This window comes from Staurois parvus, unplaced genomic scaffold, assembly GCF_062004578.1.
Source record: "Staurois parvus isolate SC_StPar_1 unplaced genomic scaffold, SC_StPar_1.0 ptg000087l, whole genome shotgun sequence".
Lineage (NCBI taxonomy): Eukaryota > Metazoa > Chordata > Amphibia > Anura > Ranidae > Staurois > Staurois parvus.
Window position 1 is genome coordinate 10,566,546 of NW_028317883.1, and position 14,056 is coordinate 10,580,601.

The 14,056-nt window shown below is 49.4% G+C and overlaps 1 protein-coding gene across 1 annotated transcript in view; it reads left to right on the forward strand.

Annotated features, from left to right (window-relative positions):
* The window catches only part of LOC149468421 (uncharacterized), a 90,377-nt gene that overhangs the window by 38,429 nt on the left and 37,892 nt on the right, over nt 1–14,056 (forward strand). Inside the window, exons 7-8 of the mRNA XM_089670234.1 lie at nt 288–407; nt 1,248–1,411. Of these exons, the coding sequence (XP_089526360.1) occupies nt 288–407; nt 1,248–1,411 (284 nt within the window). The remainder of the gene's footprint in view (nt 1–287; nt 408–1,247; nt 1,412–14,056) is intronic.

A 14,056-nucleotide genomic window follows, 5' to 3' on the forward strand; every position in this document is an offset into this window, starting at 1 on the left:
TATTCAGTTATATGCCACAGGTCCTTTGTTATAACTCCTCTAGCATTTGGTCCATCTCCCTGTGGAAAGTACTTGGGTCTTACATAGTGTAGCTCTGGGTTGTTCACATTACATAACTGATATGTGTTGTGTAAAGGAACATTTGATCAAAGACATTTTATCTAAACGTTTTCTACATTTAATATAGTAATAACAATAGTACAATAACAATATAATAACAACAGTATTATAGCAATAACAATATCTGACACTAATTATTTATCTATCCTCTTTCCCTGGTTGAACAGATGACAATACAAGCAAACTTCAAGAATCCTCACTTTTGCTAACTCTACTGAAGGAAGTAGACAATCAGCTGAAAGCTAATGTTCAACGTACTAAGCTAACAGGAGTCAACAGCAGTTCAGGTAGGAAAATCGATTTGCATGTATCATATGTATTATGATGTGCCTTATGCTCATTGAATAAATTTACCAGGAGAGGAACCAGACAGAGAGAAGCTCCCTTGCAGTAGCAGACATCAACTATTTTACCATGAAGAAACTTGGAAGAAAAACAAAGGAAACGTTTTATGACCAAGGGATAAACCACAATAGTAACATGTTTTTTTCAGCTTTCAAGCAATTAGAATTTTTTATGTTTATGTGATGCTTGAGTTAACCTTTAAGCAGATTATTTTATGAATAAACTGTAGCATCACAATGAAATGTATTTATAAAACATCTGCGTAACTGTTTATCTATTGAAACCTAGTGTAAATGCATTTGGTGTGAATGGGGCAAAATCTAATGTCCCTAGGCTATATATTCTGCAGACTGAATGTCATATTTATTGAAAATAGTTGGTATAGGGAAGGTACGACAATATAGCCACTAGACAGAGCTGAGGAGCATAATTGTTTCCTATGATAGTCAGTGACCATCTAGTGGCCATAATGCAATGTTCACACAGTTTTTGTTATAATCAACATATGATCTGCAGAGAATATAGCCTAAGAACATTTGATTTTGGCCCATTTGTACAGAACAACTTTGTATGCAGTTGTGATGGATAAACAGCTATGCAGATTTTTTTATAAAATAAATACACCCAGTAAAGTGCTCTGTTACTTTTGCTGCAAATGGTATGTTACAAATTCCTTTTATTTTATGTTATCAAACTTTTGGGATATTTGGGAAGTAGGATTATACATTTTTATTGCCATATAGCTAAGCCATATATCACAAACAATTTTTTGGATTCCACAGATGACAGTTCTCTGCAGAGAAATGCATTTAGAGATATACAGGATTTACAGGTAAACTGTGAAGCAGATCTAAGTCCTGTTCATCCTGAAGATCTATCTGGCAGAGAGTTTGTAATATACCAATATGGGATTCATATCTTGCAGCTCTTAAAATCACATTTTAATGTAAGTGTCTCTGTTTTGTATATACCACATGTTTCTGTGTGCATGGGTTTTGCATTATGTTACACTAATAGAGCCAAGGGAAACCATTTACTGCAAAATTATGGTAACATTACCCTAAATGTTTCCAAAAATGGAAAGTCTTGAAGATCAAAGAAACTGGTTCACTTTTAAGAAGAAGCTTATACTTACCTATCTTTCACTCTCTTCTATTTTTTTCAATGTCAAGAGTGAGAAGCAGCCCTTTGTAGCCTCTGTCCCAGCTGCAGCTTGCACAGGAATGATCATTATCACCCCATCCTCTATGTGCAGCAACTGTTCCCTCAGCACTGGGGCATAGATAAGGGAAAGGACAATGGGGTCCAAACTCTACCTCCTCCCTTGGTATCAAGCCATGCATCTGGGCACAAGCCCTGTATTTTGTGCCTAGTGTTCCGGATCCCAATACTGCTGATAACCATGTTTCTCTATTGGCTGTGTTTCCTGGCATGTTGATTCCAAGCACCCACATTATTTTCTATACAGGCATGAGGAAGGTGGCCCTAAAAAGGGCACAACCTGTCATGCCACTCTCCCTCAGCAATTCCATCTAGTGCTGGCAGTGCTGGGGGTGGTGGCATGAATCATTGAGGGTGCTGGGATGTCTATACTTCTGACCCCTGCACCATGTATGTTACATGCAACTGATCAATGCACTCTGTGCGGTGCCCACTTCTGACCTATTCAATCTGTACATTAAATACACCTAACCCTACTCTATGTGGAAATGCATACAGCTGACTCTGCACTATAGACATTACCTACACCTAGCCTTTAACTATGTACATTCATTCACCTGACCCCTGCACTATTTACATTAAATATTTCTGACACCTGAAATATGTATGTAAGTTCATGTTTTAAGCCCTTATAATTGTTATTGTATTTCTGCCACACCCACAATTCATCTTTTTTCTCCTCTGGGTGCCTGAGAGAGCTGAACCCCCTCCCCCCATGGAAAGAATTATATTCGCCCCTGTCTGAGCAGTCAATTGCCGAGCATGGCTGCATTACCTATGAGGATGGTCAATTACTAGGTATATATTTATCTTTGTTTCTATCAGCAGGGAAGGTGAGGAAAGGTGACTATATGCAGGAAAGGGGCTGGGCAGCTGAGTTAATGTTTTGCTTTGATTGCAAGGACAAATCACATAGCTAAATTACATAATTACATAGTTAATCTGGTTGAAAAAAGACACAAGTCCATCCGGTTCATCCAGCAGTATTTCGCTTGGTGTCTACTAGTGTTGGGCTAGATACTCAATTCGAATGTAAGTTCAACGCGAACATCAGCCGTTCGTGTGTTTGACAAACACACGAACAGTAAGGGAATTCCCGCCGCACCCCACAATGCACTGGACCCTGATAGTTTACATTCCTCTTCCACCAACACACATATATACTCTCATGTATTGGACCTATATGTATTGTGGCAGTGCGGTATCCTGCCACGGTGGAAAGCACGATGGAGACCCAGGATTCTCAACCATAGAGGATGAGGGGCTCCAGGCAGATCTCCTAATGCAGAGGAAATTGGTTTATCAGTTTCCTCTTTGGTTGATAAAGCCTGTTTTGGGACCTGTAGCCTGGAGATTTCTTAGAGATTTGGGAGGGATGAAATCTCCAATCCTGGGCACATATTTTGGGAGCAGCCAGCGTGCGGATTGCACAGGTGTGTGCAGGCCTTTTAGGGGAGGCCAGGCCATGGTTCTGGGCTCCACCCCGGCAAACGGAGTCAGGAGGGCTCCACCCCGGCAGACGGGAGGTCTCTGCCTTGGAGTCAGGTGGAAGCCAGACTAGCTGTGTGCTAGTGACATATTTTGGGAAGAGTCTGCAGGAGGCAGACTTAAAACTGTGTACAAGCCAGGAGGCTGAAAACTAAATTTTCTTGATGGTGGATACCCCTGTGTGGGAATCATTTCTGTTTTGAACTTTCTTAAATAAAAGTGGGCTAAAAAGGCCCTTAAAGAAAGCGAGTAGCTGTGTGCGTTTAAAAGGCTCTACCACCTTGAAGCGAGTTCCCACATATGGTGGAGGATGCAGTGGGCAGAACTGGAGATCCCACAAATGAAGTAAGTTCATGTGTTGAACTGTGTTTGGTGCATGACTCTGCACTATCTGTGTGTGCAGGTGAGGAGATCCTGCAAGAGAAAAGGAACTTGCCTTAAAGAGACAGTGCTCCATTGTGTACCAGGACTGTGCAAAAGTGTTGTGGAGTGACTGCAAAGATGGGGCGGTCAAAACTCAAAAAAGAAGCAAGCTTTTCTGAAATGAGAGACAGAGCTCTGTGGCTGGAGGGGTTGTTACCACCAGAACAAGCCCCATACATGGCTGCACAGAGTTTGCCACAGTGGGAAGTGCATGCTGTTGTCCCTGGCAATGCTGGTGAAAGGAAACCAGTTTTCTGTGTGCAGAGTACTAAGCCTGAAAGAGGATGCAGTGTTGGAAGTTTGGCCAAGATACTGCCGCAAGAGCGCTGTTTACGGTGCAGTGAATGGGGGCACACTGTCTCCAAGTGCCCTTTATCCCAGCTTCCAGCGCAAAGTGACACAGCCAGACAAAGGTCTGGGTATGCAATTGGGAAGCCTGCTTGGAGTTCCAGGAAGGAGCAACAGGCTGCCCAAAAGTTTCAGAAAAATGTGGTTGCCCATAGCAACACATGTGACTTCAGGCCTGCAGACCCTGTGAGAGAAGTGTCGTCTGCAGAGAATTGTGGCAACGCAGAGATGAGAGTTCAGCGCATCTGGAGGAACCCACAAAGTTCAGCTGGGAGAGTGCCATCTCCCATAGCAACAGGAGAAAGCCTGCCAACCAGGAGAAGGGGCTACAAGGAAGATGTGGTTCCTTATCCCAAGAAGGTTATCTGTGGAACCATACCCTGCTTGGAATGTGGTCAGTTTGGGCATGGTATCTTTACCTGCCCCACATTATGGAATACCACTGATGAGGGTGCTACAGGGCAAAAGTCTTCATCTGCAAGCCCAGATTCATGTTTAAAAATGTTGGCAGCCACCTCTAGCAACAGTGAAGTACCTGTTGTGCCTGCAGGGGGTGCCAAGGAGTCAGAAGTGCCTGCCACAGTATCATCCTATAGCTGCATGGATGAACTGGCTGGCCAAAGCCAAGCAGAGGAGATGACCGAAAGGATACAGATCCCACGCACTCAAGTGAAGGTGAAGCCTGTTGAAGTGATGGGTAAGACTGGTACTTTTGAGATAAATGTGAGAAACACTAATGCACTGATTGAGACTGACTTTGAGACTCTCTGCTATAAATTTGGGATACTCCCAGTGGGGAAACCCACTGCTGGTGATCATGAGAGAGACTTGCCTCTGTATAATGCTCTGTTTAGTGGGGAGGCAACGGTTAAAAATGTCAATGTGAAGAGTACTGATATTGGCGTTGCACCAATGTCCTCTAAAGAGAATGCTGAATTAAATGCAGTAGGGGTGACCACTAAGGATGTGTTATCTCCCCTAGCAACGGTGGTTAAGGTAACCCAGGATAACTATGCTGTTGCTCTGGTGGACCAGAGTGTATCTGAATTGAGTGATGAGAATTTATTTCAGTGTGGCAATGGTGAATCTAAAAGGTATGAACGTAATCATAATGATGATGGGTTAATGCAATCCACTAATGCTAAAGTTTTTGTAGTGAATGACACGCCACTAGGTCACGGTGGTGAGAGTGTGAAATTGCAACCTGCTGTGCCTAGAAAAGGAGTCTCTCAGTGTGATATGGATTATGAAGATATAGGTAATGGGTCTGATACAGAGCCACTCTGTCCCTCTGTGTCTCCTTCAGCGGTTGGAGTGGTACTGCGTAGTACCTCTGATGGGATCACAGGGACGATGGACTGGGACAGATGGGCAACAAGCTTGTTGGCGTTAATAAAAGATACCTCTGTTGCCAACAATGAAGTGGACACAACTTCTGCTGTGCTGAATAGAGTGACTGTGGAGCAGCTATTAGCCCAGGGCGCGCCTGCTGCTGCCAAAATTAACCCACCGCTGGTAAAAGGCACCGTTAAGGATAAACGCTCAGCAGAAGTTTTGCCCACAGCCCATAAAGGAGTTAATGGTGTAGTATACCAAACTGATATCCATAGAGAAGCCGTGGAAGAGCTCATTGACACTGAGCCTCAGAGTATTTGGGTGAATCCCACACCTGGTTACGCTCTGGGAGAGCCCCAGGTTATTGTATTGGGTACCTCCAGCCGAGAGGAAGCCTCTTTAAGAAGCACCACCTCTGAGGCATCAGTAAATGAGGGTCTCCATGTCTCCAGGAAAGTCTTATGTGTGGAATCAGGCTGTCTATTGATAACAGACCTGCTGAAGGAAATGTTAGCCTTCTGGAGTGTACAGCCGGTGTATACCATGCTGTCTCTTCCATGTTCGGGAGAGCTGGTACAGTGGAGTCCCGCTAATCGGAGCTTGGTATTACAGGCTATACAAAACAAAGATGGTCAATATAGGAATTCTGTGATACCATCCTTGTTGGTAATGGTGAAAATTGTCTTTCAGTGCATGGCTGGGTTTCTTCATAGCAGTGATCTGTATGAGAGGCACACCAGAGTACTGTTGGACAGGACAGAAGACACATGTATATGTGATGGGGTTGGGGTCGTCTACCCAAATGCAGAATTATGTAAGGATGGTTTGGCATCAGGACAGTTGCTGGCAGAGTCTTTTGTGACAGTGAAGTCGGTGGATAGTGATGTTTCCATGGGAGATGCCCACTCCGCTGTGTGTAATTCCTCTCCAGAAACTGCCCTGCCAACTACTAGTGAACTGGGTTCTGACAAGAGTATTTTGGCTAATGATAAAAAGGGAAATGTGTTGATGAATTTGGATTGTCTGATTACTGTGGGTGATAACAAAAAGAATAGTAGACCAGGTGGTCAAGTTGACATGGTAGCTGGTCATCCTGGAAAAGGTAATGAGTGCTTAACAGACACGAGAGGTTAAGAGTCTGGAAATAGGCCCCCTACAGGATCGGGAAGGTAATTTTGGGAAAGATTTCCAAAGGTCCAGGAAACTCCCAAGTTTTAAGAATGAAAGGTCTAAGGGAACGGGCCCAAAGCTTAACAAGGGGATGTTAAAAGTGTTTGATTCCCAAATAAAAGAGCCCACCTCTATTACTCAAGGGTCTAAAAATATAACCCCATCAAAATTAAATAAAGCAAAAAGGGATGGTCTAGAGGAATTTGAGGGAGCACATTGTAATATTACAGGTACCAGGCACTTAAAGCTTAGGTGTCAGGTTACAAAGGGTACTGAGATTTGTAAACCCCCTAGTGGTAAAAGGACTAGCATAATCTTAAGGAAATTGGAAAGACCGCGCTTTTGGAAGCACACTCGTAAAAAGGCACGGGGATGTCGTAGAGCCCAAGTAAGGGGAGACGGGGGAAGTCACCTCTTGGGGCAGGGAGTAGTGTCTCCCTTTGATGAAAACGAAGTCAGCCAGGATTGGACCTCTACAGGTGATAGCCCGCACAGAAGGTCTAAAGCAAGGGTTTTGGGCTTGTGTGTTCTGCCCCCTACGGGATCAAAACAAAGGGGGGGGATATGTGGCAGTGCGGTATCCTGCCACGGTGGAAAGCACGATGGAGACCCAGGATTCTCAACCATAGAGGATGAGGGGCTCCAGGCAGATCTCCTAATGCAGAGGAAACTGGTTTATCAGTTTCCTCTTTGGTTGATAAAGCCTGTTTTGGGACCTGTAGCCTGGAGATTTCTTAGAGATTTGGGAGGGATGAAATCTCCAATCCTGGGCCCATATTTTGGGAGCAGCCAGCGTGCGGATTGCACAGGTGTGTGCAGGCCTTTTAGGGGAGGCCAGGCCATGGTTCTGGGCTCCACCCCGGCAAACGGAGTCAGGAGGGCTCCACCCCGGCAGACGGGAGGTCTCTGCCTTGGAGTCAGGTGGAAGCCAGACTAGCTGTGTGCTAGTGACATATTTTGGGAAATTTTCTTGATGGTGGATACCCCTGTGTGGGAATCATTTCTGTTTTGAACTTTCTTAAATAAAAGTGGGCTAAAAAGGCCCTTAAAGAAAGCGAGTAGCTGTGTGCGTTTAAAAGGCTCTACCACCTTGAAGCGAGTTCCCACAGTATTTAAATCAAATAGTGCTTTTCCCTTATAACCCAGGAAGGTATGATCTCTTTTACTCTCCAGCCTCCAATCTCCTCCACAATTTAATTCGGATCGATCTTTCTTCTTGTCATATGATACTATTCAAGATGGCGCCCGGAGCAGCCATATAAACGCCAGCTCCGGTGCCCTCCGCCACCACCCAGGCCCCTGAGCTGCCGCCGAGGTCCCCGCCAACACCCTGAAGGGGCCCTGGACACTCCGTCCCTCCGGCAGAGCTCCAGCAGGTCGAAGCGGGTCGAGGCCTACCATGGCAACCGAAGCCGCGGTGTTTCCTGCTGGCTGCGGCCGGAATCGCGGCAAGGATCGCGGCCACGGCGGGACGCCTCCGCTCCTCCCCAAGGTCAGGGGAAGCTGCCACCATCCCTACCGGTCCTACCGACACCCAGGAGGGGACCTCTGCCATCCTGATGAACCGGGACACCAGGTACACAATCAGGGGCACCTACTACCCACCAGGGAGCCCAGCCATCATCACACCGCTAGCCACCAGGGACACTAACAGGGACACCCACTACCCACCAGGGACTGCAAACCACCACCAGGGACTATAGGCCACTATCCCACCAGGGATCGCAAGCCCACCATCCCACCAGGGATCGCTAACCCACCACCCCACCTGGAATCGCAAGCCCACCACCCCACAAGGGACCATAAGCCCACCACCCCACCCTTCGGCGCGCTGTCCCTCCGGCGGAGATCCGGTGACTCGCGGCCTACCACGACCCCTGAAGCCACGGCCTTTCCTACTGTCCACGAAGGACCGTGAACCGCGGAGGGCCGAGGATTGTCGCCGAGATGCCCCGCTCCGGGCTCCACAGATAGAAGGAAGCAGCAACCACCCCACTGGCATGGAGAGGGTAAGCCGCCATCAGCCCCGAGTGGGTAAGCCACCGCTGCCACATCTGCTCCCCACCGTGCTCCACTCAGCTGTGCCCCTGCCACCGCACAGCCCTGAGCCCCGCTCCATCCGGCGGAGGTGCCCACCAACGCCTAGCTAACTCCACCTCCGGACATCGGCCCACACCACCTCCTGCCACCGGACCTCTAGCACCTCCTGATGCCGGGCCTCTAGCACCTCCTGACGCCGGGCCTTCAGCACCCTGACGCCGGGCCCTCAGCACCCCCTGACACCGGGCCTTCAGCTCCTCCTGACGCCAGGCCTTCAGCTCCTCCTGACGCCAGGCCTTCAGCTCCTCCTGACGCCGGGCCTTCAGCTCCTCCTGACGCCGGGCCTTCAGCTCCTCCTGACGCCGGGCCCTCAACACCTCCCGATGCCGGGCCCTCAACTTCTCCTGATGCTGGGCCCTCAACACCTCCCGTCACCGGGCCCTCAGCACCTCCCAATGCCGAGCCCTCAACATCTCCCGACGCCCGGCCTCCAGCACCCCCTGAAGCCGGGTCCACAACACCTCCATACACCGCGCCCCACGGCTCGTCCAGTCACTGAACCACTGTACCCACTGACGCCGTGCCACAACACCCACGGACGCTGGCCTACAGCACCCACAGACTGCAACCAGCCAGCTGCGGACCCAGCCTCCCACCACTCTCACTCCCCTCCTACGATTGGACACTGATGAACTCCATCATGGCATAATGGACTCTCCCCATCCTCACGTCCTGACTGAAACCTCCCTCCTCCCCGACCCGACCAGAACTCCGCTCACCCTAGCATGCCACCTGCACTCCTCCTCCTCTTTCTCCTCTCCTCCATTCCCAAACTTGCCTCCCTACTCCCCCAAAACAGCTCTACATTGCACCCTCACTTCTTCCCTCTACAGCTCTCACCCCTCCGCCTGATACTTCACTCCCCTGCTGACCCACACGCTACCACCAACAGACCCACACGCTCCTGCACATCCCGTTCCCATGCCACCTTCCTCACCCTTCTCCTTCTCCCTGACATCTCCCCGAACCCTGGCCTCCCACCTCCCCCTCTCGGCACCCCCCTGCTCCCGCCAGCCGCCGCAACCCCCTCAACCTCATATCTGTCCCCTCCTCCCCACATCCACCCCTCCTCTCTCGGTTGCACTCCTGAACGCCCGTTCGGTTTGCAACAAGCTCACCGCCATCCACGACCTCTTTGTCTCCCACTCCCTCAACCTCCTAGCGGTCACTGAAACCTGGATCCAAGCCACTGACTCCACCTCCCCTGCAGCACTCTTCTATGGAGGCCTCGTCTGGACCCACTCACCCAGACCAAGCGGCCGCAGAGGCGGTGGGGTCGGTAAGCTCCTGCCACCGCTGAGCACTACCGGCCATCATCCTAGAGGACTTCAACATCCCCATTAGAGATGAGCGAATTATTCAAAAATTCGGTTCGGCTGATTCGCCGAATTCGCGGAATAAATTTGCTTCGAGCCGAATATATTCGCTGCGAATTTAACTTATAAAAAGGGTGTTTCTAGGCTTCAGAGAGCCTTTATATTAGTGCAGAACACTGTACCTTTAATTTAAATGCCCTTGGAGTCTACTGGGGAAGAGAAATAATACTGTCAGTCAGTATGACATGCAGATGAGTGCCGTCGATCTTAGAATCACCGCACACTTCACTCATTTGGGCAGTCACGGGGCCAAAACCAGAGTGTGGAGCCACAGTGTGGCGGTGGAGGCAGCAGCAATGGGAGGCCATACAGCACCCTATGACAAAATGGAACCCACCAGCAGTGTGAGGAGACCTGAAAGTGGCACATGGCAGAGTGTGGCGATGGAGACAGCAGCAATGGGAGGCCGTACAGGGACCCATGACACACTCTGGACCTGGCAGCAGCATGAGGAGGCGGTACAGGGGCCCATGACAGATTACGGGCCTGGCAGCAGCATGAGGAGTCGGTACGGGGGCCCATGGCAGATTACGGGCCTGGCAGCAGCATGAGGAGGCGGTACAGGGGCGGAGCGTAAGCAGCTAAAATTGAAGGCCATACAGAGGCCTATGTTAAAAAGTCCCCCCAGCAGCAGTGTGGGGAGACGACTATCAAGAGTCCAATGGCAGAGTGGCGGAGCAGAAGCAGCTTCAATTGAAGGCCATACACAGGCCTAGGTTTAAAAGTCCCTCACAGTTAATTCCAATAACGAACTCTACTCCTCCGTGCAATCTACTTACGAGACCCTGGGCAGGTCTGGGTCCAATTTGTGGTAGAGACTGGTTTTGTTCAGCCATGCTTGAGCGAGTAATAACAGGTCTGTGCTGCCCTTTGGTGTCTGGCTTAATGCGCACAACACTGAACGTCCCAGCGTTTGTCAACGATTTGCCGTTAAGTGATGCAAACCCGCTGAACCACGTTCATGAGGAGCCGGTACAGGGGGCCATGAATCAGTATGGACCTGGCAGCAGCGTGAGCAGACGACAGAGGCACATGCCGCAGGGTGGCGGTGTAGGCAGCATTATTCTGAAGCCATACACAGGCCTAGGTTAAAAAGCGGAAGCCGTCAGCAGCGTGAGCAGACGACAGAGACACATGGCGCAGGGTGGCGGTGGATGCAGCAGTATTCGGAAGCCAAACACAGGCCTCGGTTAAAAAGCGGAAGCCGTCAGCAGCGTGAGCAGACGACAGAGGCACATGGCGCAGGGTGGCGGTGGAGGCAGCAGCAATGGAAGGCCATACAGCACCCTATCACAAAATGGAACCCACCAACAATGTAAGGAGACCTGAAAGTGGCACATGGCAGAGTCTGGCGATGAAGTCAGCAGCAATGGGAGGCCGTACAGGGACCCATGACACACTCTGGACCTGGCAGCAGCAAGAGGAGGCGGTACAGGGGCCCATGGCAGAGTGGCGAAGCATAAGCAGCTTAAATTGAAGGCCATACAGAGGCCTATGTTAAAAAGTCCCCCCAGCAGCAGTGTGGGGAGACGACTATCAAGAGTCCAATGGCAGAGTGGCGGAGCAGAAGCAGCTTCAATTGAAGGCCATACACAGGCCTAGGTTAAAAAGTCCCCCCAGCAGCAGCGTGGGGAGACGACTATCAAGAGTCCAATGGCAGAGTGGCGGAGCGGAAGCAGCTTCAATTGAAGGCCATACACAGGCCTAGGTTAAAAAGTCCCCCCAGCAGCAGTGTGGGGAGACAACTATCAAGAGTCCAATGGCTGAGTGGCGATCCGGGAAGTCAGCGTTGTGATTGCAGATGCAATGCAGAGATTCTATGAGGTGATGCCGTGGGTGCGAAGAAGATCATATACCGTCGTACTTCCATCCATAAGACGGAACAACCTGCGAACCGGGAGCTTTATTGCCCTGACCCGCTGAGCAGCTTCTGGGATACCCAAGAGGCCCATGGCAGAGTGGCGGAGCGTAAGCAGCTTCAATTAAAGGCCATACAGAGGCCTATGTTAAAAAGTCCCCCCAGCAGCAGCGTGGGGAGATGACTATCAAGAGTCCAATGGCAGAGTGGCGGAGCGGAAGCAGCTTCAATTGAAGGCCATACACAGGCCTAGGTTAAAAAGTCCCCCCAGCAGCAGTGTGGGGAGACGACTATCAAGAGTCCAATGGCTGAGTGGCGATCCGGGAAGTCAGCGTTGTGATTGCAGATGCAATGCAGAAATTTTATGAGGTAATGCCGTGGGTGCGAAGAAGATCATATACCGTCGTACTTCCATCCATAAGACGGAACAACCTGCGAACCGGGAGCTTTATTGCCCTGACCCGCTGAGCAGCTTCTGGGATACCCAAGAGTTTGGCTTCTGTGGGGAATATGGTTGAAAACTGAAACTTAAAGGCATGTTGACGGAAGGGCACCAGTGTCAGTGCTCCGGAAGGAATATAGCTTCAAAGCTGACACTTAAAGGTATATCGACGGTCAGAGACCACAGGAAGTGGAGCTTGTGTCTTAAATCGACTGAATGTGGCAGACGTGAAACGTCTACGGGCCGTATATGAAACGGGTTGTTCCTCTTTCTGGAATAAGTGTTGGAAATGGCCACTCTTTTTGGTGTGGCGTTTTGTCTATTTAATTCCGATAACGGACTCTACTCCTCCATGCAATCTAGTTACGAGACCCTGGGCAGGTCTGGGTCCAATTTGTGGTAGAGACTGGTTTTGTTCAGCCATGCTTGAGCGAGTAATAACAGGTCTGTGCTGCCCTTTGGTGTCTGGCTTAATGCGCACAACACTGAACGTCCCAGCATTTGTCAACGATTTGCCGTTAAGTGATGCAAACCCGCTGAACCACGTTCATGAGGAGCCGGTACAGGGGGCCATGAATCAGTATGGACCTGGCAGCAGTGTGAGGAGAAACGAAAGTGGCACATGGCGCAGGGTGGCGGTGGAGGCAGCAGTATTCGGAAGACATACACAGGACTAGTTTAAAAAGCGGAAGCCGTCAGCAGCGTGAGCAGACGACAGAGGCACATGGCGCAGGGTGGCGGTGGAGGCAGCAGTATTCGGAAGCCATACACAGGCCTAGGTTAAAAAGCGGAAGCCGTCAGCAGCGTGAGCAGACGACAGAGGCACATGGCGCAGGGTGGCGGTGGAGGCAGCAGTATTCGGAAGCCATACACAGGCCTAGGTTTAAAACTGGAACCCAGCAGTGTGAGCAGACGACAAAGACGCACATGGCAGAGGATGAATCTGGCAGCAGTATGAGAAGGCGGTACAGGGGCCCGTGGCACAGTGTGGTGATGGGGGCTACAGCAACTGGATGCCAGAAAGTGGCCGATAGGGCTATATACTGCATGGAATTATAAAGTTGTAAAGACAGCGGCCTATAAGGCTATACACACTATAACAATCATGACTTGATTGACCATTGGCCTATAAGGCTATACACAGCATGAATATCATGACTTATTCTGAGAGTGGTTTGGAAGGCTATATACAAAAAGTAATTCATGAGCTGTCAGGACAGCGGACAATAAGTACATATATACAAATCAATTCATCAGCTGTCCAACCAGCGGCCTCAAAGGCGACACATATAGAAAGCAATTCATGAGCTGTTCAGACAGCGGCCTCTAAGGCGACAGATATACAAAGCAATTCCCGAGGTGTTCAGGGAGCGGCCTGAACGGCTAGGTTATTACTAAATATATTTTTGTGGCCAAACATCGGCCTATAAATAGATGTCTACACAGTGACAAAAAATTATGTCGCCAGACAGCGGCCCCTAAGGCGACAGATATACAAAGCAATTCCCGAGGTGTTCAGTGAGCGGCTTGAACGGCTAGGTTATTACTAAATATATCTTTCTGGCCAAACATCGGCCTATAAATAGATGTCTACACAGTGACAAAAAAGTAGGTCGCCTTACAGCGGCGTATCCTACAAATTGACATTATAAGAAATGGTTTAGACCAAAAAAAAAAAAAAAAAAGCTTTGTTGCGATGCTATACCTTAGTAGATTGTGGAAAGTCGACAAGTCAAGCGTAACTGTGTACATTACAGAAAATCTTAACAAGACAACCAAACATGTGGCCAAACCGTGACCGATACAACAAGTTAACAATGTAAGAAACAG